The sequence below is a fragment of the Eretmochelys imbricata genome, chromosome 8, assembly GCF_965152235.1.
Source record: "Eretmochelys imbricata isolate rEreImb1 chromosome 8, rEreImb1.hap1, whole genome shotgun sequence".
NCBI lineage: Eukaryota > Metazoa > Chordata > Testudines > Cheloniidae > Eretmochelys > Eretmochelys imbricata.
The window spans coordinates 30,698,372-30,722,883 of NC_135579.1; the positions used below are offsets into that span (position 1 = coordinate 30,698,372).

At 39.4% G+C, this 24,512-nt stretch overlaps 1 protein-coding gene across 1 annotated transcript in view; it reads left to right on the forward strand.

The window, feature by feature from the left end:
* The window catches only part of DOCK2 (dedicator of cytokinesis 2), a 505,601-nt gene that overhangs the window by 67,690 nt on the left and 413,399 nt on the right, over positions 1-24,512 (forward strand). Inside the window, exons 10-19 of the mRNA XM_077824538.1 lie at positions 730-865; positions 3,270-3,345; positions 5,906-5,982; positions 6,339-6,464; positions 8,985-9,109; positions 15,088-15,186; positions 18,713-18,785; positions 18,873-18,976; positions 22,193-22,376; positions 22,480-22,577. Of these exons, the coding sequence (XP_077680664.1) occupies positions 730-865; positions 3,270-3,345; positions 5,906-5,982; positions 6,339-6,464; positions 8,985-9,109; positions 15,088-15,186; positions 18,713-18,785; positions 18,873-18,976; positions 22,193-22,376; positions 22,480-22,577 (1,098 nt within the window). The remainder of the gene's footprint in view (positions 1-729; positions 866-3,269; positions 3,346-5,905; positions 5,983-6,338; positions 6,465-8,984; positions 9,110-15,087; positions 15,187-18,712; positions 18,786-18,872; positions 18,977-22,192; positions 22,377-22,479; positions 22,578-24,512) is intronic.

The window sequence follows — 24,512 nt, forward strand, 5'->3', positions numbered from 1 at the left end:
TGGGCTTTTGGGGTGGAGGTCTTGAGGAAGACAGTTATTAGCTTAACTTTAGGCTGGCAGGGATGTTATATTATTCAGGGTGCTGGGTTAGCAGCTGCATTTGATGGGTTGTACAACTGCCAGCCTCTTTGAATTAATGGAGGCGCTTAGTGGTTTTCAAACTGGGATGCGTGAGAGAAATCCTGTAATGGCAAACAAAGCAATTTATTTCGTAAGACTTGGCAATCTAATCATAGGTATATTATGACCCTATTTCAGACGGGTGTATACGGTAGACCACATTATTTGGAGAGGAGTATACAGCCTAGAAAGTTTGAAAACCACTGCAGTAGCAATTAGGATGGGTGATTTCCTGTTTGTACTAATGATAATGAACACTTCTAGATGGTTCTCTCCTTTATCCTTCCTCTATCTCCTTCCAGTTCTCTAGCACTGGCCTCTTCTGTTTCCCCATACTCACAACTTTTTTATAATATCAGGATACTCTGTCCTGTAGCTCTTGCTGTGTGGAAATGCTTTTCTCCCTCTTTCCTTACCTTTTTGTATCATTTAAAATGTCAACTTTGTTTGGACAATGTTAAATCATAGCTTTCCTTCCCTGAGTATATCTTAGTTTCTTTTTCTGTTTCTTGTCAATTGGTATTGTAACTAGGGGCCCTGTTGAAATTTCATTTGCTGTAGAATGTCAGTGGTCCACATTTTAATAATCCTCTTGTCATCTATTTTTAGGATCTTGGAAACAAAGATCTTAACCGAGACAAAGTTTATTTGATTTGTCAAATAGTCCGGGTTGGAAGAATGGATCTAAAAGATAGCAATATGAAAAAATGCACTCAAGGATTGCGACGGCCGTTTGGTGTGGCAGGTAACAATCATTTCATTTAAAATTATTTGCAGAATTTCCTTCTAATCACAGCCCACTTACATTTATTGTTTTTTTTTGTAATGAAAAATTTAAAAACTTGATTATTTAAAGGCAGAGACAAAAAGCATTAAGATGAACCTTAAAATGGAAGAATGCCTTTGATTAAACACATGAATAAAATATGTAGTAAATGAAAGCATGTTTAAATATTTGTAGTAATTACTGATGGAAAAAAATTCTCCAGGAATCTAGTGTGTGTGGTTTATTGAGCTGTGCAGCTTCAGCATCTCACGCAATATAGGAGCCTGATCCTGTCTACACTTAATAGGAGCAGAGTACTATATCCTCTAAGAACATAAGAATGGCCATACTGGGTCAGATTAATGGTCCATCTAGCCTAGTATCCTCCTTCCAACAGTGGCTGGTGTCAGATGCTTCAGAGGGAATGAACAGAACAGGGCAATTTATCGAGTGATCTATCCCATGTCATCCACGTTAACAGATAGCAGGTTTTTAAAACAAACAAAAGGAAGTATTTCACACAATGCACAGTCAATCTGTGAAACTCCTTGCCAGGGGATTCCGTGAAGGCCAAAAGTATCACTGGGTTAAAAAAAGAATTAGATAAATTCATGGAGCAGAAGTCCATCAATGGCTATTAACCAAGGTGACCTGGAACACAACCCCGTGCTCTGCAGCAACTATGGTTCTTTAAGGATGTTGTCAGTATGGATCCTGCAACTCGCTCTCCATCCCTGCTTTTTGGAACATGGACTTTGAGTCACAAGGGGACTGAGGAAGTATTGCCCTTTATGCCTTCATATGGGAGCACAAGGAGGTAGAGAGCGCATACTGATGCTCTGTCATAAATATAAAGGGAAGGGTAACAACCTTCCTGTATACAGTACTTAAAATCCCTCCTGGCCAGAGGCACAATATCCTCTTACCAGTAAAGGGTTAAGAAGCTCAGGTAACCTGGCTGGCACCTGACCAAAAGGACCAATAAGGGGACAAGATACTTTCAAATCTAGGTGGGGTGGCGGGGAAGGCTTTTGTCTGTCTGTCCTGTGTGCCTGCCGGAGAGAGATCAAGAAAGCAAGCAATCCAACTCCATTAGAATTAGTAAGTACTAGCAAGGAAATGCATCCGTTTACTTTTGTTTTGGCTTGTGATTTTCTCTGTGCTGAGAGGAAGATGTATTCCTGGTTTTCTTTTTGTAACTTTAAAGTTTTTGCCCAGAGGGAAATCCTCTGTGTTTTAAATCTGATTGCCCTGTGAGATAAGCTTCCCTTCTAATTTTACAGAGGTGCTTCTTTTACCTTTTTTCTTTCTAATAAAGTTCTGTTTCTTTTAAGAGCCTGACTGATTTCTCTATTGTCCTAAGACACAGGGGCTTGAGTCTGTGATCACTTTGTAAGCAATTGGTTAGGATATTATTCTCAAGCCTCCCCAGGAAAGGGGGTGTAAGGGCTTGGGGGGATATTTAGGGGGAATAGGAACTCCAAGTGGTCCTTTCCCTGAATCTTTGTTAAATCACTTGGTGGTGGCAGCGTACCCTCCAAGGGCAAAGAGTTTGTGCTTTGAGGAAGTTTTACCCTACACTGGTAAAAATAAGCTTAGGGGGTCTTTCATGTGGGTCCCCACATCTGTACCCTACAGATCAGAGTGGGGAGGGAACCCTGACAGCTCATTGATTTTTTTTTTTTTTAAATGAAGTCTTTTGGCCTTGTGTAAATGAGGCTCGTGCACAAGTACAGTGGTATCAACGCTGACTAAAACAACTCAAAGAACAGCAAATATTATAGGGTAAGTGTCCATTCTTTCTGGGTGCTACTGCATCAGGTTTCAAAACTACAATTAGAAATTTTTGTTGGCCCCCCAATATTACAATGAAGAATGAAATAGAAAACTGTACATCTGACAACTTACATATTGGAAAACTAAGCTTCAGTGCCATTGGGTATTTGGAAACAGTTAATGGGAGGATAGGAATTAAAATAAACCATTTCTACATGGAAATTATATCATAGCACCTGGAAAAGGTTTTTTTTCTTTTTCTTTCTCTCTCTCTAAACTTGTACACACACAGAGTTCAGCTTATTAGGTTTTAACAAAGGCTTTAGCCTCAAGTCTATTCATGTTGAATTTCATCTCCTTGGGGAAGGTACAACGTATGGCACCCCAATTGAGTGTAAATAACTTTTTTGGTAAAGATTAACCATATATTGTACTTTACATTGCTAGCAATAACTGATGAAATACCATTGTATAATATCTTTCCATCTAATAACCTTGAAAATCATATCTTAAAATGCATACCTGTCCTGAAGCATAATGTTAGTGAGAGAGAGGAATAATTTTTCATGTTCTTATATATTAATGAATTTTATTTCTACTTTTCTAGTTATGGATATTACAGATACCATAAAAGGTAAAGCGGAAAGTGATGAAGAGAAGCAGCATTTCATTCCTTTTCACCCGTAAGAGTCAAATTTATTTTTTACAATACAACAATTCATTTTACATGCAAAAATTTCTGGCTATGTGAATGTGCTTGTCATGGATCTTTTCTTTATTACAGATAAAGTGATTTTAATTGCATTATATGAATATCAATGTTAGTACAGTCTGAAGTACTAAAAAGAAAACAAGTAATTTTATGGGAATATGAGTGAAAAATATTAATAAGATTAACGTGAAATGTGACAAAGACATGGAAGTTTTTCATAGGGCATCAGCTAAGTATAAATGAATTCAAACTGATGTCTTCACTCCACACTACTGAACAAGTTGAAAGGTGACTGAATTTTGAAAAAGGAAGTTCAAATTTCAATTGCAATGCAAAGCAATCTTTGACTCTCAAATTGGTACTCACACATAAATGGAGATATAGGCTGAAGTATAGGCACACATTGGAAACCGTTATTGAATGGCATTCTGCATAATACTGCAAGTGTTTGTATGTTCTGTGGAGAATATACCAGTTTGCCAACCACTTCCCTTTTTTACAATTCCATCTGAGTCATTTGAGCTGGGTGTCAAGAAGCATTCCTGAACTGGATAGTAGAGGAAAGGGGAAGGGGGTTCTAATGCACCTCTGGCTTCTGATGAGGAAAACTGTATTGGAAAAAAGAAAAGGAGTACTTGTGGCACCTTAGAGACTAACGTGCCACAAGTACTCCTTTTCTTTTTGCGAATACAGACTAACACGGCTGTTACTCTGAAACCTGTATTGGAAAAGGCACTAATTGAACCCATTAGGATTACCACACATATAGGGCCTAATCACATCAGCCACACTATCAGAGGCTCGTTCACCTGCACATCTACCTATGTGATATATGACATCATGTGACAGCAATGCCCCTCTGCCGTGTACATTGGGCAAACTGGACAGTCTCTACGTAAAAGAATAAATTGACACAAATCAGATGTCAAGAATTATAACATTCATAAACCAGTCGGAGAACACTTCAATCTCTCTGGTCACTTGATTTCTGATCTCAAAGTGACTATCCTTCAACAAAAAACTTGGAAAACAGACTCCAAGGAGAGACTGCTGAATTGGAATTAATTTGCAAATTGGATACAATTAACTTAGGCTTGAATAGAGACTGGGAGTGGTTGAGTCATTATACTAAGTAAAACTATTTTCCCTTGTTTATTCCCCTCTCCCCCCCACTGTTCCTCAGATGTTCTTGTTAACTCCTGGAAATGTGCTGGAAATGGCCCACCTTGATTATCACTTCAAAAGGTTTTCTCTCCCGCCACCCCACTCTCCTGCTGATAATAGCTCATCTTAAATGATCACTCTCCTTACAATGTGTATTTTGTCATGGTTTGTGTGTATATAAATCTCCTCACTGTATTTTCCACTTCATGCATCCGATGAAGTGAGCTGTAGCTCACGAAAGCTTATGCTCAAATAAATGGGTTAGTCTCTAAGATGCCACAAGTACTCCTTTTCTTTTTGCGAATACAGACTAAGACGGCTGCTACTCTGAAACCACACATATCAAAAACCTTTGATTTTGCAAGAAGGCATGATCTGTTGTTGACCTGAATTTGATGGGTTAGTTGTTATGGCTCACCACTGATTGCATCCTACCAGAAGATTTATAGGTTCTTATCCAATTCAGACTACAGAGTTCAAGAACTCAGAGAGTTCTATATTGGGAGAGGATTCTTGGAGTGCTTGGCAAGAACATGTACACTTAGGACAATACCAAATTGATAAAACCTTTATTGAAATTAACATTAAAAATAAGAAATGCAATGAAACTTAAAACTGCAAAAAAGTAAAAGAATTCCAAAACTCCTGGTTGTACAATTTCTATTATAAGTACTTAACCTAACATACTCACACCTTTCCTTGAGGACCCGGTAATACGAGGTGAAGGACCAGCCTCACTCCTGGCATGCCCAATTACGCAATGGTGCTGGCTTCCCCAATGGTTAGGAATGTTGAGTAGTTATACTATACTGCACAAGCTGAGCTGATAGAATGATAAAATAGATAGATAGAGCTTAGAACTTAGAAGAGCTGAACTTCAAAGAACCGAACTGAACTCTCCTACAAGGTATTTTATAGGATCCTGACCTATGTAATTCAGGCCCAACCTACTATACCCAAATTTTATTTCCATACTCTAAGAAATTTATAGGTACCCTTCTCCTATAGGCAGTGATGAGTTGTAGCCGGTTCGCGTGAACCGGTTGTTACATTTTGAAGCCGGTTTAGAACTGGTTGCTAAAGGGGTGGTACAAAGACACTGAGTGTGGTATAATTGCCTGGATAGGGTCACTGGGCTTTAACATCCAGAAAGGACATGGATCCAACACTATCTTAGGCCTGGTCTACTCTTGGGGGGGGGGGAGGGGGAGAAGGGGAGGGAGGGGAAGATCACTAAGTGCGTAGTGGTGGGGATTGGTAAATAATTAAGTTGTAAAGAACAATGACTGAGGGCATTGGCTTTATTGCTTCCTTAATTATTTGGTATGTTCAGTGCTTACTAGGGAATTTTTTCTATTTTCCTTTAGAGTGGTTGCAGAGAATGATTCTTTGCACAGTCTCTTAGGAAAAGTCACAGCATCAAAAGGAGACAGTGGCGGGCAAGGTAAAGTAGTCTTTGTATGTAAGCAAAACAATACATTGTATTTATAAATCTTGGTTTCATATTTTTTTAGTCTGGATTTCAAATCAGTCCCTGTACTTCAGTCATTGGGCTAGATATACTGTGACGCTGACAATGATGAATGTAAATCTTTGTGGGGGAGTTAGAGGCTATTTAGATAATAAGCACCTGTCTCACTGAGCAAAGTGGCTTTAGTTACGGTTTAAGTGGTAGCTGTTTTTTGGCTGAGGAGGTGGGAAAGGTGACATTTGTAAGCAGTTCTCTAGAGGAGAGAAAAATGGTAACTTAATTCAAACTCCAAAGTTTGTTAATTACATAATCTCTCGCTTTTTCTATAGGTCTGTGGGTAACTATGAAAATGCTTGTTGGAGACATGACTCAGATTAGGAAGGACTACCCCCATCTCGTTGACAGGACAACAGTTGTTGCAAGGAAGCTGGGATTCCCTGAAATAATCATGCCAGGTAGGAGGTGATTTGTTCTTCACTGAAAATAGACTTTCACCTTTTCACTGTAAAGCCTAGTATAAATACCTGTAATATTTAGCTTGGAGCTTGCTTCAATGTACACTTCAGGGTGATTTCTAATTTAAATATTAGAAGCTTACATCAATCAGTGAAATATAATTACTTAGAAAAAATGTAAGGATAAATCATTTAAAACAAAAATGCTTAAATGAAGACAAAGATCAGGGATGGTGTTGGCCCACTGCTCAGTGGAGAAGGTGAGCTGGTGATAGATGATGATAGGAAGGCAGAGCTGTTCAATGCATACTTTGCTTCAGTCTTCTCACAAAAAATAACACGTGACTGGACGACTTGTGAAATTACCATAGACGACAAAGAGGAAGGGATGCAGATCGGAATAAGTAAAGAACATTTCAGATCTTCTGACTAATTTGAATGAATTCAAGTTAGTGGGGCCTGATGCTATTCATCCCAGAGTGCTAAAGGAATTAGTTGAAGAAATCTTTGAGCCACTGGCAATAAGATTTGTAAATTCATGGATGATAGGGGAAGTCCTAGAAGACAGGAGGAGGGCTAATGTAGTGCCCATATTCAAAAAGGGGGGAAAAGGAGGAGCCAGGAAACTATAGACTAGTCAGCCTGACCTCGATACCTGGGAAGCTATTACAGAAATGTATAAAACGTTCAATTGGTGAATACCTGAAGGATGAAGGGGTGATCATTAGCAGCCAGCATGGATATACGAAGAACAAATCCATGCCAAACCAGCTTGATTTGCTGCTTTGATAGGGTGACTGGTTTGGTGGATAGGGGGAAATGTGGACATCATATACCTGGACTTGAGCAAAGCTTTTGAGACAGCTCCACATGACATTCTGATAAGAAAGCTGGAGTAATGCAGCTCGGTGGAACTATAGTTAAGTAGATACATAACTGGTTAAACAACCACAAACAACAAGTAACTGTTAATGGAATGATGTCTGACTGGAAGGAGATCTTGAGTGGGGCTCCACAGGGATCTGTTCTGGGTCCAGTATTATTTTACATTTATATTAATGACCTGGATGTAGGAATAGAGAGCATACTGACCAAATTTTCACAGAAGGCTAGAGGGGTTGCCAACACTGTGGAGAATAGTGCTAAAATCCAAAGGGATATGGATCGATTGGAGAACTGGGCTATAGATGACTAAATGAAATTCAAAAAAGGCTACACTTAAGGAAGAAAAACCAAATGCACCAATACAGAATGGGTGATAACTGGCTTGGCAGCAGCACTGCTGAGAAGGATCTGGGAGTTGTCATGGATCACAACTTCAACATGAGTCAACATTGTGATGCTGTTGCAAAAAAGCAATGCGATTTTAGGTTGCATTAACTGGGGTATAGCAAGCAAGTCATGGGAGGTGATAGTACCACTCTATTCGACTCTGGTTAGGCCTGAGCTAGAGTACTGTGTCCAACTTTGGTCACCAAAGGAAAGGATCCCAAGGCGAACAACAAACATGATCAAAGGGATCGAATGTAAGCCACAGGAGCAAAGGCTGAAGGGAAAGAGGAGATTAAGGGGGGATATGATCACAGTCTTCAAATACTTGAAAGGCTGCCCTGAAAAGATGGAGAAAAGTTGTTCTCTCTTGCCACAGAGGGCAGGTCAAGAGGCAATGGGTTCAAACTATACAATGTAAAGATTTAGATTAGATCTCAGGAAAAATTTCATAATTGTAAGAACAACAGGACAACAGAACAGACTGCCTAGGAACGTTGTGGAAGCTCCTTCACTGGAGGCTTTCAAAAGGAGCTAGATGGCCATCTATGTTGGATGGTTTAGACACAACAAATCCTGTATCTTGGCAGGGGAGCCGACTAGATGACTCTTGCGGTCCCTTCTAACCCTATGATTCTGATTCTAAAAGTACCATGTTTCTCATAAATTGCTTTCATGATCACTGCGTAGATAAGGAATTATTTACAGCTTTTATTAGTTGTTTGACTTTCATACTATGCTTTTGTTCCAGTTAAAATACCAATATGTATGAAGTCAGGCTACTAAATGTTTGTTTAAAGCCAATTTCTTGGTTCAGATTATCCAGACTGGCATGTATGTGGCATTATGGTTTTGATGACATCTCAATTTGTTCACAGGAGGAAAACAAATAAAGCTGTTTTATAAAGCTCCCATTTGGGGGGGAAAACAGAATTTCATATCTTATTAGTCAAATTGAGCAACAGCATCTTAACTTCACCTCACCAGAAGGTGTCACTGCAGTCTGAGAGTTAGATGAGTTCCCTTTTAGGAAACGCATTTTCTCGTTTCAGACCATACTATAAAATTTGATCAAATGAAAATATCAAAGCAGAACACTTTAAACTTTTCTTTAGAATGAACTTAACTTCATTTAATATAGTTCAGCATAGTGAGATCAGTATGTAAGTAATCATTATTACTTATAAAAACCCTCTTGGGTTTCCCTTTGATTTTGTAATATATTTTTATTCTTTTGCATTTCTGTCATAGGGGATATAAGAAATGATATTTATGTTACACTGACTATGGGTGATTTTGATAAGTACAATAAAACAACCCAAAGAAATGTGGAAGTGATCATGTGTGTCTGTGACGAAGAAGGAAAAGTGATACCAGTAAGTTTTTGTCTCTTGCCATTAGCATTAAACATGAAAATGTAAAACACATCTTAGAAGTAAGCCTTGCACTTCACATGAATTTTGAATAACATTGTAATGTAATATCCTGCAGTACATTTGTGTTCTATTTCTAGTGAGTTGTTTTGTCATGCTGGAATTGTTATATTTAATAAAAGCCTTACGTAGTGTGCATAAACCTGGAAAAGACACTTGCTGACCTGTTATCTCTGACTAGAGAGCAAACAGATGATCTGCTCTTATTGACTGTGACTCTGGAGATTTCCTCCATGGGGATTCCTGGAAGAGTAATGTAATTACTATGTTAAACTAAATGTTCCATCTCCATTATACAACTAGCCAATGCAGGAATGGGACACACAGACTGTATTCCTGTCTCTTGGGTGGGGGTAGCCTGCTTGAGTTAGGTAAGGTAGCAATGTGGATCAGTGTCTGTCTGTACGTATGCAATGTAAATATTTACTAGTTTTTTCATGGTGTCTCTTTTCCTTTTTTGTATAACTTTTTATTTGTCTCAAGACCTTAATAGCTGTCCAGTGTTTAGGAAGATTTTCTTCCACTTTGTTTTGAGCTTCATGCTATTCTTTTTGGAACTGTGCTGTATTCAGAAGAGTGAAAGCAGTGACATTTCTTAAGACCATGTAAATCTGGAGCAACTCACTGTGGTAAAAAGTCTTACGCTGTCAGAATTGAGAATTCTCGTTAATGCATGTATGATGCAACAAATCTTCATTATGGGGCCAAACATCGAAATGTGGCCTCCAGCAGTGTGTGTGCACATCTGTCATGTGAAAATGAAGGAGAAAGACACTGCAAAGAGCTTTGGATCTCTAAGTTCTGTTGCCCGCATCTGCAAGTAATGATTTTAACCCATAAGTGCAAGTTTGGGGATGTTCAAGTGGAAGCTCAGTAAAAGTCCTTTTGGAAACCTGGCACTATTTTATGTCTTCACTTAATTTTCTTTAACGGTGCTTATCCCAAAGTTTAGGCACCTCTTAATTAATTCAGTACTTAATAAAATGACCATATTTAAATGTCCAGAAATAAAATAACTTCATAACTTACATTTTCTATCTTACTCTATTCATGCACCTTCTCCCTAACTGAATGAGAAACAAAGCACATCACTGTCTATATTTATAGCTTAAGTCAATCAGTTCAAGCTCTTTTTTAGACAGCACTCTTTTTAAACCTCTTTCATTACACAAAAATGCTCATCTGTTCATTTAAGATAATCTTGAGAGCACATAAATATTGGGAAGATAACTGGACTTCTGCTTTATCTAGATATAACAAAAGCAAAGCTGAATTAGAAATAGTACACAATAGAGAACACTAATGTGTTTTAAATTGAAAAACTGGCACTCAATTTATTTCTGCAAACAAGAGAGAAGGCCACTTTCTATAAGTAAATGTCACAGAATAAATTTAAACAACTCATGTGAGAATGGTGCATTATAAAACACCCTTTGGGGATATGTATTTCTACGAATTTAGATGACTATATTTCCTCAGTAGAACCCAGAAATAAAGCCTCATTACTCCTCTTGATGTATCAATATTACTACCTTCTTGTCTCATGTTTAAAAGAATGACTTCATAAGGTAGGAAGTGGTTAAGATAGAGGGTTCACTTCTATCTGATATTTATAAATGTCTGGCGGCCAATACAATGTACAAACTTAGTTTTAGTTGCACCTACAGTCGAGAACAAGTACTATGCATGTGTAATTTAGTGTGTATCTAGTGTGCATGTGTGAGGGATGCTCCATGAGTGAGGGATGCTACATTTTTGATGGGTGATGAAACCCATCCCAAGTAGAAATAGAGGCAGAAGTGAGAGCTTGGCCTATTTTCCCCTCAGCACAGGGAACTAGCTACCCTGTGTGTGGGATCCCTGGCTGTACTGTGAGAGTCTTTTCAGTCCATTAAATGGCCTTAGCCTAGAATTTACAAACCCTTGTGATAAAATGAGTGGAGATGAGCGCTGATCAAACTTGGGGTGATTTAAAAAAAAAAAGGCAGATTGGGGTCTGAACTCTTCAGCTTGTGCCAGTCTGTAGAAATAGCATATAGTGTGAGTGTTTTGGAGGGGAGGAAATGAGGGACAAAATCAATGAGAAATTTTGGAAAAGGTAAGGTTTAGAAAAATTGGAGAATGCGAATTAAAATGTTGAAAGGGGAGGTTTTATAATGTTAAATAAGTAGAACTAGAAGAAGCAATTGTTAGACATGGGGTGGGAAAGGAAGGTGAGACTAAAAATAGAAATGGAGACTTAGAGAGAAATAGAGAAACTGGGAAGAAAATGTTAAAATAGGGTTAAATATTGATATATTAAAAATAGCATCAAAACAACAAAACACAGTAGAGTAATTAATAAAAATGAACCAGGAAAAAAAAACAAGGCAGCAAGAGCTTGATGTATAGCAGGTGGCAAAAAATTGGACATAGAATTGGATCTTTTTTTGGGGTGTCACATTTTCTTCCCCTCTCTAAATCATAAATGGGGTATGAATTCAAGGAGAACAGTGACTGCCTTTCTGTGGTTGCTGTGTACTAGGGTGGCAGATACTGCTTGAAAACTACACCCAATTAGCTGGAGCTGAACCTGTTGGAAAGGGGTAAAGCAGACTTGCTGGTGCAAGTGGCATAATGACACCCTCAGGCAGACAGTGCTAAAGTTTGGAGCAGACAGATCCTGAGAGAAGGAGCCCAAACTACAGCCAACCAAGTGTAGAAGACTTAAATTGGGGCAAAGTTACTGTAGAGGCAGTAAAGCGTGCTGAGGCTTAATCCTGGGGTTTTATATAGGTTTATTTGGGAACACCTTTTTGTTAATAAAGCAAATGCCAAGAGAAGTGGCTCTATTTTTGGACCGAATGAACACTCCCCTTTGGAGTGGGGTTGGGATGCTATTGGTGTGGGGTAGGGCCTATCCAGACCACAATGCACTGTGGGGCATAACTTTGAGTGTAGAAATGAAACACGACAAATGTAAAAATATGCCCTGAAATGAGATGTACTGGGGGTAGAAGGGAGTCCCCAGGAGGGGGCCTTATTGCCAGCATGCCCCCTGCTCCTAGTACTGCCCCTAGAGGGAAGTCTCACTGAGCAAGACAATGGCCTGGGAATTCTGAGTTAATTCATAGGAGAGATTTTGGAATCTAAATTGGGAGTGCCTTCCTGAACTGAAGTAATCGTGTCCAGTTGAGCCTACTTTAGGTTCAGAACCTTAAAAGGGGATGGACTACTTTTAGGAAAGAGAGGAGTGTTACTTTCTAAAAGCCAAGGAAGCGAGTTCTAGAGACAGAAATCCTCCCTAGTTGTATTTGTAGTTTTCTGGCCATTTAGAGATTAAATAAAATAAGCTGCCTAAAGGAAGCGTTCCCAGGCATTTCTCTAGGATTTTGTTGCTTGTTTTCTTGGAAAAGAGCCCTGTGAAATTTGAAACCCCAGAAAAGAGAGGGCTTTGGTATCTTTGCTTTGCTTGGTCCTCCTGGGAAGTTTTTCTCTAGCTGCATAGATGTCCAGCTAAACCTCCCAGAAAACTGAAAAAAGCAAACACAACTTATAAACTTCCCTTTCCGATACACAAACACCTACATCTTAGACCCTTTATGGAGCAAGTTATTTGCTGGGCACTGGCTGCATGCTAAAGGAATTAAAATCTCCTGAGGTTGCCCAAGCCTTCTCTATTCTGGCACTTCCCACTGTTGGAAGTTTTTTGTGATTCAGGGTTGTTCAAGCGATTGTGTTTATGTGGATATGTCATAAATATAAAGGGAAGGGTAACAACCTTTATGTATGCAGTAATATAAAATCCCTCTTGGCCAGAGGTACAGAATCCCCTTATCTGTAAGGGATTAATCAGTTCAATTAACCTAGTTAGTACCTGACCAGAAGGACCAATGTGGAAAGAAGATACTTTCAAATCTGGGGAGGGAGAAGCTTTTGTTTTTGTGCTTTGTGTGTGTTCTCTCGGGAGATAGAGACCAAGCAAATAATCCAGCTTCTACTGAATGATACATCTAAAATTACAGGAATAGTAAGTAATAGCAAGGAAATGCGTTAGAGTATCTTTTGTTTTAGCTTGTGAATTTTCCCTATGCTTAGGAGATTTATCCCTGGTTTTTGTAACCTTAAAGTTTTGCCTACAGGGGAATCCTCTGTGTTTTGAATCTGATTACCCTGTAAAAATTATCTTCCATCCTGATTTTACAGAGGTGGTACTTTTACTTCTTTTTCTTTATTATAAAGTTCTGTTTGTTTTTTTTTAAGAATCTGATTGGTTTTAGTGTCCTAAAAACCCAGGGATTTCGCTGTGCTCACCTGTACCAATTGGTGAGGATATTATTCTCAAGCCTCCCCAGGAAAGGGGGTGAAGGGATTGGGAGAAATATTTTGGGGAGCAGAAACTCCAAGTGGTTCTTTTTCTTGAATCTTTGTCTAACTCACTTGGTGGTAGCAGTGAATACTGTCCAAGGACAAAAAGGATTTGTGCCTTGGGAAAGTTTTTTAACCTAAGATGGTAGAAATAAGCTTAGGGGGTCTTTCATGTGGGTCCCCACATCTATACCCCAGAGTTCAGAGTGAGGAGGGAACCCTGACAGGATGTGTGACCCTGACCTACTTTCTCCTGTGAAACTTTTAAAATAAATGCCCTCCTGAGGCACAACACGACTGTGTAGTGGTACTACACACTATTTGTACTCCAGTTTGTCAATATATAGTCTTCTCTTGCAGTCTTTGCGTGTACAAAACTTGCATGGATTTCAATGGGAGCCACGTAAGGGGTGATAGAGCTGCATGCACTAGGCTGAAGGCTACTTTTATTGTTCAACTTGGTTGCAGTACAAAAAACAAAACAAAGAAGAAACACGCTGGAAAGCATTAAAATACCTCTTGGTGGGAATAGAAGACATTTGATCATATTTTACACGTAGGATGGTTGACGTTTCTATACTTGAAGTAGATTATAATCTCCTTGAGCCAGAGACTTCCTTATGTATTTCTATCACAGTGGGTTGCTGGTCTGACTGAGGTCTCTAGGTGCTATCGCAGTACAAATAATACAACCTTTTTTTTATTATTTGTGCAATAAACAGAATATCCTGTACTCCTTTTTATATGTGTCTTTAAATGTAGCACTGTAGCCTCTAGCTGTAAACAATTCTTGTGTTGCATTTAAATTGGATGATGCTTTTCCATTTAAATTTGGTTGATGGTGTTCTTGGTTCTGTACAATGGGCCAAATTCACCTCTGGAATAAACAAGGTGAATTGCATTGATTGAGTATAGTGAACCCATACTCATGCCAATAATCAAGTTGGCCTCTGAATACTGTTGTCAGTGTTGCACCCTCTTAAGATTTGTAGAAAGATTGGCACTAGCATGTATTTAGAGCTAAAAACCCCACAAAATGCATTGTGGATGTCTGAAGGTTTAGAAATAATTCAAGTAAAATACAGCCTGATCAATGCAAGCCCATCAGGGAACTTATTTTGTATGGGATTTTTTTAAAAAAAATCCGATAAATACATCAGTGTTACAAACAAGTGACCAGACTGGTTACCATTAGGGTCAGAAATTTTCAGAATGTTTTATATTGATGGAGTGCTGCTAATATTAGATAATTGTATTCATTTCCTTGTAGTGTTTTGACTTCTTTAGCAATCAGAATGTGAGGTGTGAGAGACAGGATGGGAAATGTGATCTGATGATCTGGTCATGACTTCCTGCTTCTCCTCATGGCTCTGATTTCTAGAATGCTAGTATTTATTATAGTTAAACAGCTTTTACTTCTAGTTCTTTGGATGAATTTTGTAAATCTGTTATGCAGAAAATATGTACCTTGTTGGAGTGTTCTTAAGTAGGAGAGTTTTGCCTTTTACCCACATCCCATGAATTATTTACACAAAATAACTAAGTTTGTATTTTTTTTTCTCTTTTTGTGTAAGAATGCAATTTGTTTGGGAGCAGGGGACAAACCTGTAAGTGAATACAGATCAGTTCTCTACTATCAGGTCAAACAGCCACGCTGGATGGAAACATTAAAGGTATGACACAAACATTTTTCATTTATATTTTCCCCTTCAGTTGTCAGGTCCTATCTTTTCTCCTAAAAAACAAACAAACAAACCAAAACAACAACAACCTATTACAGTACAACTCACATTTTTTGTAACAAATACCTTGAGGTCTTGAAATATAGTTGCATGTATGTCTTACATCAACTATCAGTTTGGGATACATGATAAGTGATGCTTAAAGTTTCAGTCCAGAAAGCTGTGTTAGGATTTCTTGTTGTTGTAGCAGCAAAACCCATGAGATCATCTTAGTTTACCTTATGTCCTGAATATGCCATATTGAAAATGAAGTACACCATTAGCTGTATTGGTGTAAAATAGAGAAAGTGAGAAGCTTGAGTGATTAAACGAGTATGGTAAATAACCTCCTGTAAATTTTAGATTGTTATGGTCTTGGATGTCTGTTGGAGAAGAACTAATAGACACCTATGTAATGAGTGTTTAATTGTAATAGTCTGGAAGGTTCTGAAGGCAATAATTACAAAACATGGCTCAAGGTTACTTGACAAGTCTACAGTCAATGCTTTTTTGGAAAAGTGCTATGGAAGATGGGCTGAATTATGTTAGTAATCTGTGTAATAAGTCTGCGACTGCACCAATGTATGTAGTGACAGTGGATAGAGGAAGGTAAGTCATCTGCAGCTGTAAAACATGTTTAGTTTTGAAAGCACTGACAAATGCATTTTGACATCTTGTTGCCATTTTAAATTTTGGCAGTAACTTGAATAGATTTTGTATTGAAAGCCATTAGAAATAGTTGTGCTTTCAATTATTTGAAAATTGGGGTTTGAAGTCAGATTAAGGTAGTGTAAAATGCTGTGTTGTAGCTAGTGATGTTCAAGATAGTCTCATGTGACTTCAGGAGCTACCACTGTCTAAGCAATAAAGAGAGACAAGGTAGGTAAAGTAATACTTTTTACTGGATCAACTTCTGTGGGTGAGATAAGATTGCCTGTCTGTCTTTCATCCACAGAAGTTGGTCCAATGAAAGATATTACCTCACCCACCTTGTCCTGCTAATATCCTGGGACCAACACAGCTACTACTATACTGAAAATAGGAATAACCACAAGATGGACATCAGAATTATATAATTTAAAAATCTGATATGTGACCCGTCAGATCATGAGCATGTTTTATACTAATGGAGTGCTGCTAATATTGGATAAATTATTCATTTCCTTGTAGCATCTGTGACTTTTAGCAATCAGAATGAGAGGTGTGAGAGTGGGTGGGAATGTGATCTGATGATCTGGTCATGACTCCCTTGTTGTCTTCATGGCTTTGATACTGACTTGCTCTGCAGCTTTGGGAAAGTCATTTAATATTTCTCTACTCCAGCTCATCCATTACTGAAGAGGTATAATTACCTCCATGGGGCTTTATGATTGATGTTAAAGGGTTTTGAGAGGTATTCTATAAATCCATATAATTAACAGTACAATTTCACTTTCCTTTTTAGTTTTTGTTTTCTAGTACATGAAATTTTGTCCGCCCTATAACTGATGGCTTTATCCATACTCGCACGCAAATTGGAATTGGTCCTGATGAACATTTTCATTCTGGACTGTATAATAGAAACCCAGGCACCCAGAGCTCAGTCTACTTCCTCCTGCTGCAGTCCTTTCTTACACCCTCCTCTATTCTGCTTCACTGTGGTGCCTAATGACTGTGGAATTCATTAGGAATTCCAAGCAGATGATTTCAGGACTAGGATCTCTTCTGCTTCCCGAGGCCAGGCCTAGGCAAATGTGTTTTGTGTATGCAAGGCTTTATAGGGCCAGCATACAGGTGGGAAACAGTAGCACTGATTTTTGCATGTGGTTATATTTGTCTCAAGTTTCGTCAGGTGCCCCCTCTTGCCCACTCACCAGATGGCTGTGAGTAGGGTTGCCAACTTCCTAACAGCACAAAACCGAGCACCCTGGCCCCACCCCTTCCCCCCCAAAGGCCCCCACCCCCACTACATTCCCACTCCCTCGGAGGCTCTCTCCCCCCCACCCTTACTCGCTTTCACTGGGTTGGGGCAGGGGGTTGTGGTGTGGGAGGCGTGGTGCCAGAAATGAGGGGTTCAGGGTATGTGTGTGGGGGTCCAGCCTGGGGCAGGGAGTTGGGGTGAGGAAGGGGATGTGGGCTCTGGGGTGGGGCTGGGGATGAGGGGTTCAGGGTGTGGGAGGGGGCTCTGAGTTTCGGGGTGGGGGGGTTGGGTTTGGGTGCAGCTTACCTCGGGCGGCTCCCAGTCAGTGGCACAGCAGGGCTAAGGTGTCCTGGCAGTGTGCTGTGCTCCGGAAGGGACCAGCAGGTCCAGCTCCTAAGCAGGGGGGCCATGGTCCTCTGAGCGCTGCTCTCGCCCACCGGCCCTGCTCCCCAACTCCCATTAGACGTGGTTCCTGGCCGATGGGAGTGTGGAGCTGGTGCTCGAGTTGGGGACAGCACGCAGAGCTCTGTGGCCCCTCTGCCTAGGAGCTGGACCTGCTGGCTGCTTCCGGGATGCAGCACATTGCCAGGACAGGTAAGAACTAGCCTGCCTTAGACCCACAGCACTGCTGACCAGACTTTTGATGGCTTGGTCGGCAGTGCTGACTGGAGCCGCCAGGGTCCTTTTTTGACTGAGTGTTCCGGTTGAAAACAGGACACCTGGCAACTCTAGCTGTGAGGAGCCCACTGGACCCCATGTGTTTTAAGCCTCCAGAGTTGAACAGAATCCAGGCACTGCCTCTGGTTGGGATCCCTCAACATACTCACAGGGCGATGATCCTCCATTTAGCACACTCTTCTGAAAGCTGAAATTTTATGATCCAGCTGCCTACCCCCTGTTACCAGTGCCAACTGCTCTCTCTCTCCTAAAGCTTAAACACTCTCTCTTCGAGAACTTCCACCATCTGGTTGCTCTGTGTCCGCAGGTTAACTCTTGAAGGGCATGTGTGTAAGACATAATGCACAGACTGACTTTCAGAGGATTCTAAACCACTATTGCTCTTAATCACAAGAAATACACAGGTCTAGACAAAAATAAGTCTCTATACATTTCTCTGCCTTCGTTTCCTCACCAGTCCAGAGCATATGTTTCAAACTCCCTCAAGTTGATACTTCCCATCATCAACACCTGGCTCCTTTGTCCTGCTTCTAGTAATTTTCCGCTCTTCAAACCCGAGCCTACTTACACGCAGGCTGGAGGAAGTGGCTTCTCCCAGCTCTAGACACCCTCCTCCTTAGCATATATACTGAGCAATCAGAGTACAGTCATTAAAGGTAACTCTTCTTCATTGTCCCTCATCTGGAAGAGATGTGCTTACAAGCTTGTCAGCAATAATTGATATACAGAGGCATTCCTTGATGCAGCACTTTTCAGTAAGAACAACTTCACAATGTCAACCAGAATTTGTAAATTGCCCAGATTGCATGAGTGGCTAAACCCAGCCATTCAAGGAATGGTGGATATTCATTTCAAAGTAGACAAGTTTCATTATGTGCTATAACTTCTGATTTATAAAAGGTGGCAGTCCCCATTGAAGACATGCAAAGAATACATCTGCGTTTCATGTTCAGACATAGGTCATCTCAAGAGTGTAAGTACAGAATTTTTATTCTTTTTGTTTGCAATCAAGGTTGCCAGTCCTTCGAAAAAAAATAACACATGATTTTGTACTTTGTAGCTAAAGACAAGGGAGAAAAGAATTTTGCAATGGCTTATGTAAAGCTCATGAAAGAAGATGGTACAACTCTGCAAGATGGCTCCCATGAGTTGGTAGTCTTAAAGGTATAGTAATGAAGGTTGTTGCATAGAAGCAATTATTTTTTTCACTGACTTTTTTACTATTCAGTCTTCTATGATATTCCCAATTTTCCATGGTCTTCCTCTCATTATCCTACTAAAGACTTAAATTATGTGGTCCTTCCTCTGAATGGACAAGACTGGATTCATCTTTTTCTAGAGTTGGTCAAGATGACCCCAAACATCCGCTATAGGTAGGAATCATTGTAGAATGACACAGGACAGTTGCTGTTCCCACATTTTAACCTTTGTTGCCCTGCTTAAAGTCTACTTTGTCCCTACTTCTAGAAGCTTGGGACAAAACTCAAGACCTGGACTGAAACCATCATTAGAGCTTGGAATATGATTCAGTTAATTTTACCATGATCTCTCCTGCCTTGTGAATAATCTGTGAACAGCTTGTGACTTTCTAGTATTTGTGAGGGGTTGGTTGCTTTATAATTACAATGAATACTAAGATGTGGATTGTATATGGTCAGTTGCAGGGATTTGGATACTGGACATTTGAACAGTGCTGGTTTGTTCTGATTGGCCACAAATAACATTGTTGACTTTCCCCCCGCCCCGTCCGCAGTTGGATGCATGATATTAAACTTGGGTTTCTCAGGCAGATACTGAAGACTGGGAATTGGAAATGAATTTCCTGAAAATATAATCAATCCTGTACTTAATTAGTTGTTTCCAAATGTGTTCTGTCCAGTAAACTAGTTTTTCTGTAATATTCATGGAAAGTTATAACAGAGGCCTGCACACAACTAAAGCAAATTGTTTATAAATTCCAGTGGAGATTAATGTGTTTTTTTTAGATATTTGCCCACCTCTTGTTGGTGTTAAAACTGATAAATATTGAGGCCAGAAGGGACCATTATGATCATCCAGTCTTGACTGATTGTATAATGCAACCCATAAAATTTCAGCAAGTGATTCCTGCATCAAGCCCATAACTTCTGGTTAAGCGAGAGCATATATATTAGAAATGCTAAACTGAGTTCGCACATTATATTTGTGGTAGAAAATAGATCATTTCTGACAGAGAAATGCTACTTCTAGAATTCAAATACAGAAACACCAGTGCTAAGCATTTAAAAACATGAGTCAGGATCCCAGAAATGGAAGGGCTTTAAACTCAAGAGGTTTTAAATACCTTTTAAAGTTTTTAGGGGTGGTGGCTTTTTTCCCTTTTTTTTTTTTTTTTGCCTTCTGATGTTCAGTCCTTTGGTGTGCACTTGAATCATGTTTTCAAGCTTTTCTCTGAAAGTTAGAAACTTTCTATTCAAAATGAAAGCTGTGACTCTCATGTATCTTTTTCTTTTAAAAAAATCCTAATTGTGAGACTGATAAAATTGAGGAAGCAGGCAACACTTGCCAATGTTCTAGTACATCTTCAACTTCAAAAGTGACCTTTGTGTCCTCAATATATCTCTTGATAATTTTCAGGGTTTTCCTGTGCTTTGCTTGGCTGCAGCTAGAGAATGGACATCTCCTCATGGGACGGAAACCTTTTTTTTTTTTTTTTTTTTTTTTTTTTTAATGCTTTTGAGTGAGAACCTGATCTGAGTTAGGCACCAAGCCCTTTTTTACATCTTGTCAGTCTGGGAAGCATCTCTGACTTCTCTTAGGGATGCATTAGCATGAATTATCTCAAGCACTATTTAAACCATAAAAACTGACACCATAGGTCTGTTGGCACACAGCCCTTCTTTCACAGGCCAAACCTTTTGGAGCTATGGTAAATATCAAAGAATAAGTCTCCTGAATCTAGAAATCCTGTGCCGAGTAAATTTCAGGTCAGCGCACTCTCCTCCACATCTGCTACACTTGGTCTGCAGGCTGGCAGTTGCACCTTCTGATATGGTCTGGAAATTCAGCTTCAAACCTGAACAGTCATGATATTTGAATAGTTGCAACAATATTGGGTACAAACTGTGAACTGACGGATGTACTATATGGTGCAAGTAGCTATTCCAAGAGCTGTAGTTAGGTATATTCTATTTTCCTTCCCTAGTACCTACCATTTCATAATCTGACTAAAGTGGTTGTTTGTTTGTTTTTTTCATTTTAATAGGCTTCTTTTGCTAGAAGCTTGTGTTGGGGAGACTGTTTTCAGTTGTAGTCTTAATTGTCAACTGAGTATAGTTTTCCCTAATTTCTCATTTCTGAATCGTTCCAATGTAATCAAGTTGGATTTTATGACAAACTGAATGCAGTCTGTTGTAGTATCTGTCCTCCCTAATCAATATCCAAGTGCATAAAATTATTGAGAGGACCTCTAAAATAATTTTACAGAATACAGATTAACTTCGCCTGATACAAAATTATGCTGTCATTTTCTTTGGCTCATCACTATTCACAGCCTCTCTTAGAAGGCCAAACACCACAATTCTGTTTTGATTGACTCTCTATGGAATGTCTTCAAATCAGAAGAAATAATCTCCTGTTTTACAACTTGCCGATTATTCCTGAATAACATCTCTAAGATATCACCTTCCCCTCCATCCAGACAGTCCAGGTCACCCTCCTGTTAGATCTCAATTACTGCAAGATCATCTTCTGTGACCTTGAATTATGCAGTCTCGACCCCCTCCCCCCCACCCTTGTAGCCATTCAAAATGGTGCTTCAAAGAAAAATTTCCAGGATTCTTGCTTTGATCACATCATCCTCTTTGCATCCCTTCACTGTCCTCTTCTCTCCTCCATTTCATCAAACACAAACTACTTTGCCACTTTCAAGGCCCTTCATGTCCCATCCCCACTTTACTTGTCTGTCATGTGCTATTGAGAGGTCAACTCCAGCCTGCATTCTGCCACTGGTACCAGCCAGCATTGTCCACTTATTACATTTTCAAACAATCACCTTTCCAATTTCTTCTGGGCTTCCCTTTGCATATGGGAAGGAGCACCCTTAAAGTCACCCCTCCTTAAACTTTTCCTGTGGTGCCTAGAAAAAAAATCTTGACGGTGGTGAGGTTGCTGGTGTGTCGCGACTGCAACTTTCTTGCTGACCAGCATTGTTTGTATTTACTTGTGCTCCCCCGTCTGTGTGCAGTCACCTGTTTTCTCTTACCTATGCTTACTTTGTAAACTATTTTGGGGGCAGGGACCCTCTTTTTGTTATGTTTGAGCAGTGCCCAATGCTTGTCCAGGACTGTGATTCCTATGCATTCCTGCAATACAAATAATACATAACTAATATCTTTTCAGGGTGATAGTAAGAAAATGGAGGATGCCAGTGCTTATTTGACTCTACCTTCCTCTCGTCAACATGTGGAGAATAAAGGATTGACCTTAAGCCGAAGTGCTAGCAGTGTGGGAGGACTCTCAGTAAGCACACGGGATGCCTTTTCTATTTCAACTCTGGTTTGTTCAACAAAGCTAACTCAAAATGGTATGCAGTTCATATTCTTGTGTAAGCATTTGAAAAAGGCTATTACACATTCTTAAAACTCACACGGACATTAAAAAGCTATCTTCTCTGCCATTTATTTCAGTGGGTTTACTGGGTCTTTTGAAGTGGCGCATGAAACCAGAACTGCTACAGGAAAATTTAGAAAAATTGAAGATTGTGGATGGCGAGGAAGTTGTGAAGGTACCTCCTTTCCAATGTTACATTCAGTTACACAACTGCTGTTCTGTTGTTGTTGGCGCTCTGTAAATAGCAGACTGCTGGGTTCCTCTCCCCTTTACAGATGATTTTGTGAGCCTTCTGCTTCTCTTTTGACAGAGGATAGAACATTTAGGCTTCTATCAGGCTGTTGTTCATGGCATTCAACAATCATCTGATAGAGGGGATTAGATCGTGATATGGTTGGTTATTCATGACCTCTATTATTTTTTTCCATTTAGTAGAGTACGTATGCCATTGTTATTCCAGAACCTAGTCTTCCTCCACACAATGGAAAGAATACACCATTCCAGTCATTTAGGAAGAGGTGATGCTGCAGAGTGCAGCTGCACATCACTCTTCCCTGAGATCAGAGATAATTTTCTCTGATCACATAAAATCATTACAGTGACAAAGTTTTGTCATTAATGGTACAAGATGCTCAGAGGAAACAATTTTCAATATATCTTAGTACCAATTTTGGTGAAAGCAAAATACAGTTTGCACACTTATAAGGATTCATCTGGTGGGACAGTAAGAATAATTTTAAAATAGATATTAGGTACAATATGGATGGAGAAAATCATGTAGCCACTATAGGATGGTAATTTAGGATTTCATTAGTATTATGAGGAAGTGTCCTCATATTAGACAGTTTAATGTCAGAAATTCCTATGCTGACATCACACATTGTTGCTTGCTGGGCCATGTTTGAACAAGTGTGCAAGAGTACAATAAAATTTTGATGTTAGGTTAATTTCATTTGACTCACTAGCAGATATGAACATATAGCCCATGGTATTTGACTTCTTTCAGCTATACATATAAAATTTATTTGACCATATATCCCTTTGCAAATTTGAAATGCATGTGCAGAAGAAAATCTAAGTGACAACATAACAAATGTTTAGCCTAGATGAGAGTAGATTAGAGGTTGTAATACTGAAAGAGCTATTGGATAAATCTGAATCCCTCTACGTTAACAAATGCAAGTGATGTGCATTTACTTTAAATATCGGTTGTTTATTGCTCCATGTAAAGACTATTTGCAAGGTTGCAGAAGTAGCTAAAACTGGCAGATACAAATCCTCAAGGGAAATAACTTCTGTAACTTCCCATTCATAAAGGCGCGTGCCTCCAATTTTTATTAGTGTTTTTCCAGAAGGTAGAAAGATGGCTTAATCTTGGTCTTTCTCCTTGTCAAATTGTATTCCCCATATGTGTGTCTACATCTATCTAGCTATATATCACTAGCACAGGCAGTAATACTGTCCTGTATCCAACAAGTATAGCTTATTTTCTGTGTACTTGAAGCTTCACATAGTTGTCTTCTGGGACACCCACCTTGATTAAGGGAATATTGCTCAGCTAACTCATAGTCCCATGAATATTCCAGACATAGTATTAATCCAACACTTAGAGATCCTTAATTCAACATCTGACTGCTTCCACATGCCTTAGCCAATGTGAACATGTTATTGTTGTTAGTTTGTGGTGCCGTGTCTCTTCCCGCTGCACTTTGTATGTGTTCAAATCATTGGGAAAATAGCTAAAACAACCATTTTCCCCCCTGGCATCGGAACTTTACTTTGCATCTGTAGTTTACTCTTCAGGAAACTAGAAAACTGACTTACTATGCAAAACAGGTGACGAAGGCTAGCACACCTTATACCTGGGTCCCATAAATATATCTCTGGCTGTGTGATCCAGGCAACTGCAGACTCATTAGTCTGATCAATATATGCAAGGCTTTAGAACAAATTGTGAAGGAAAGAATAATTAGACAGACATAAATAGGAGATAATGCAACATGGTTTTACCAAAGGTAGGCTGTGTCAGACTAACCTGACATCTTTCTTTGATAACTGATTCTATAGACAAGAGAAATGTGGTAGATCTAATTTATATGGACTTCAGTAA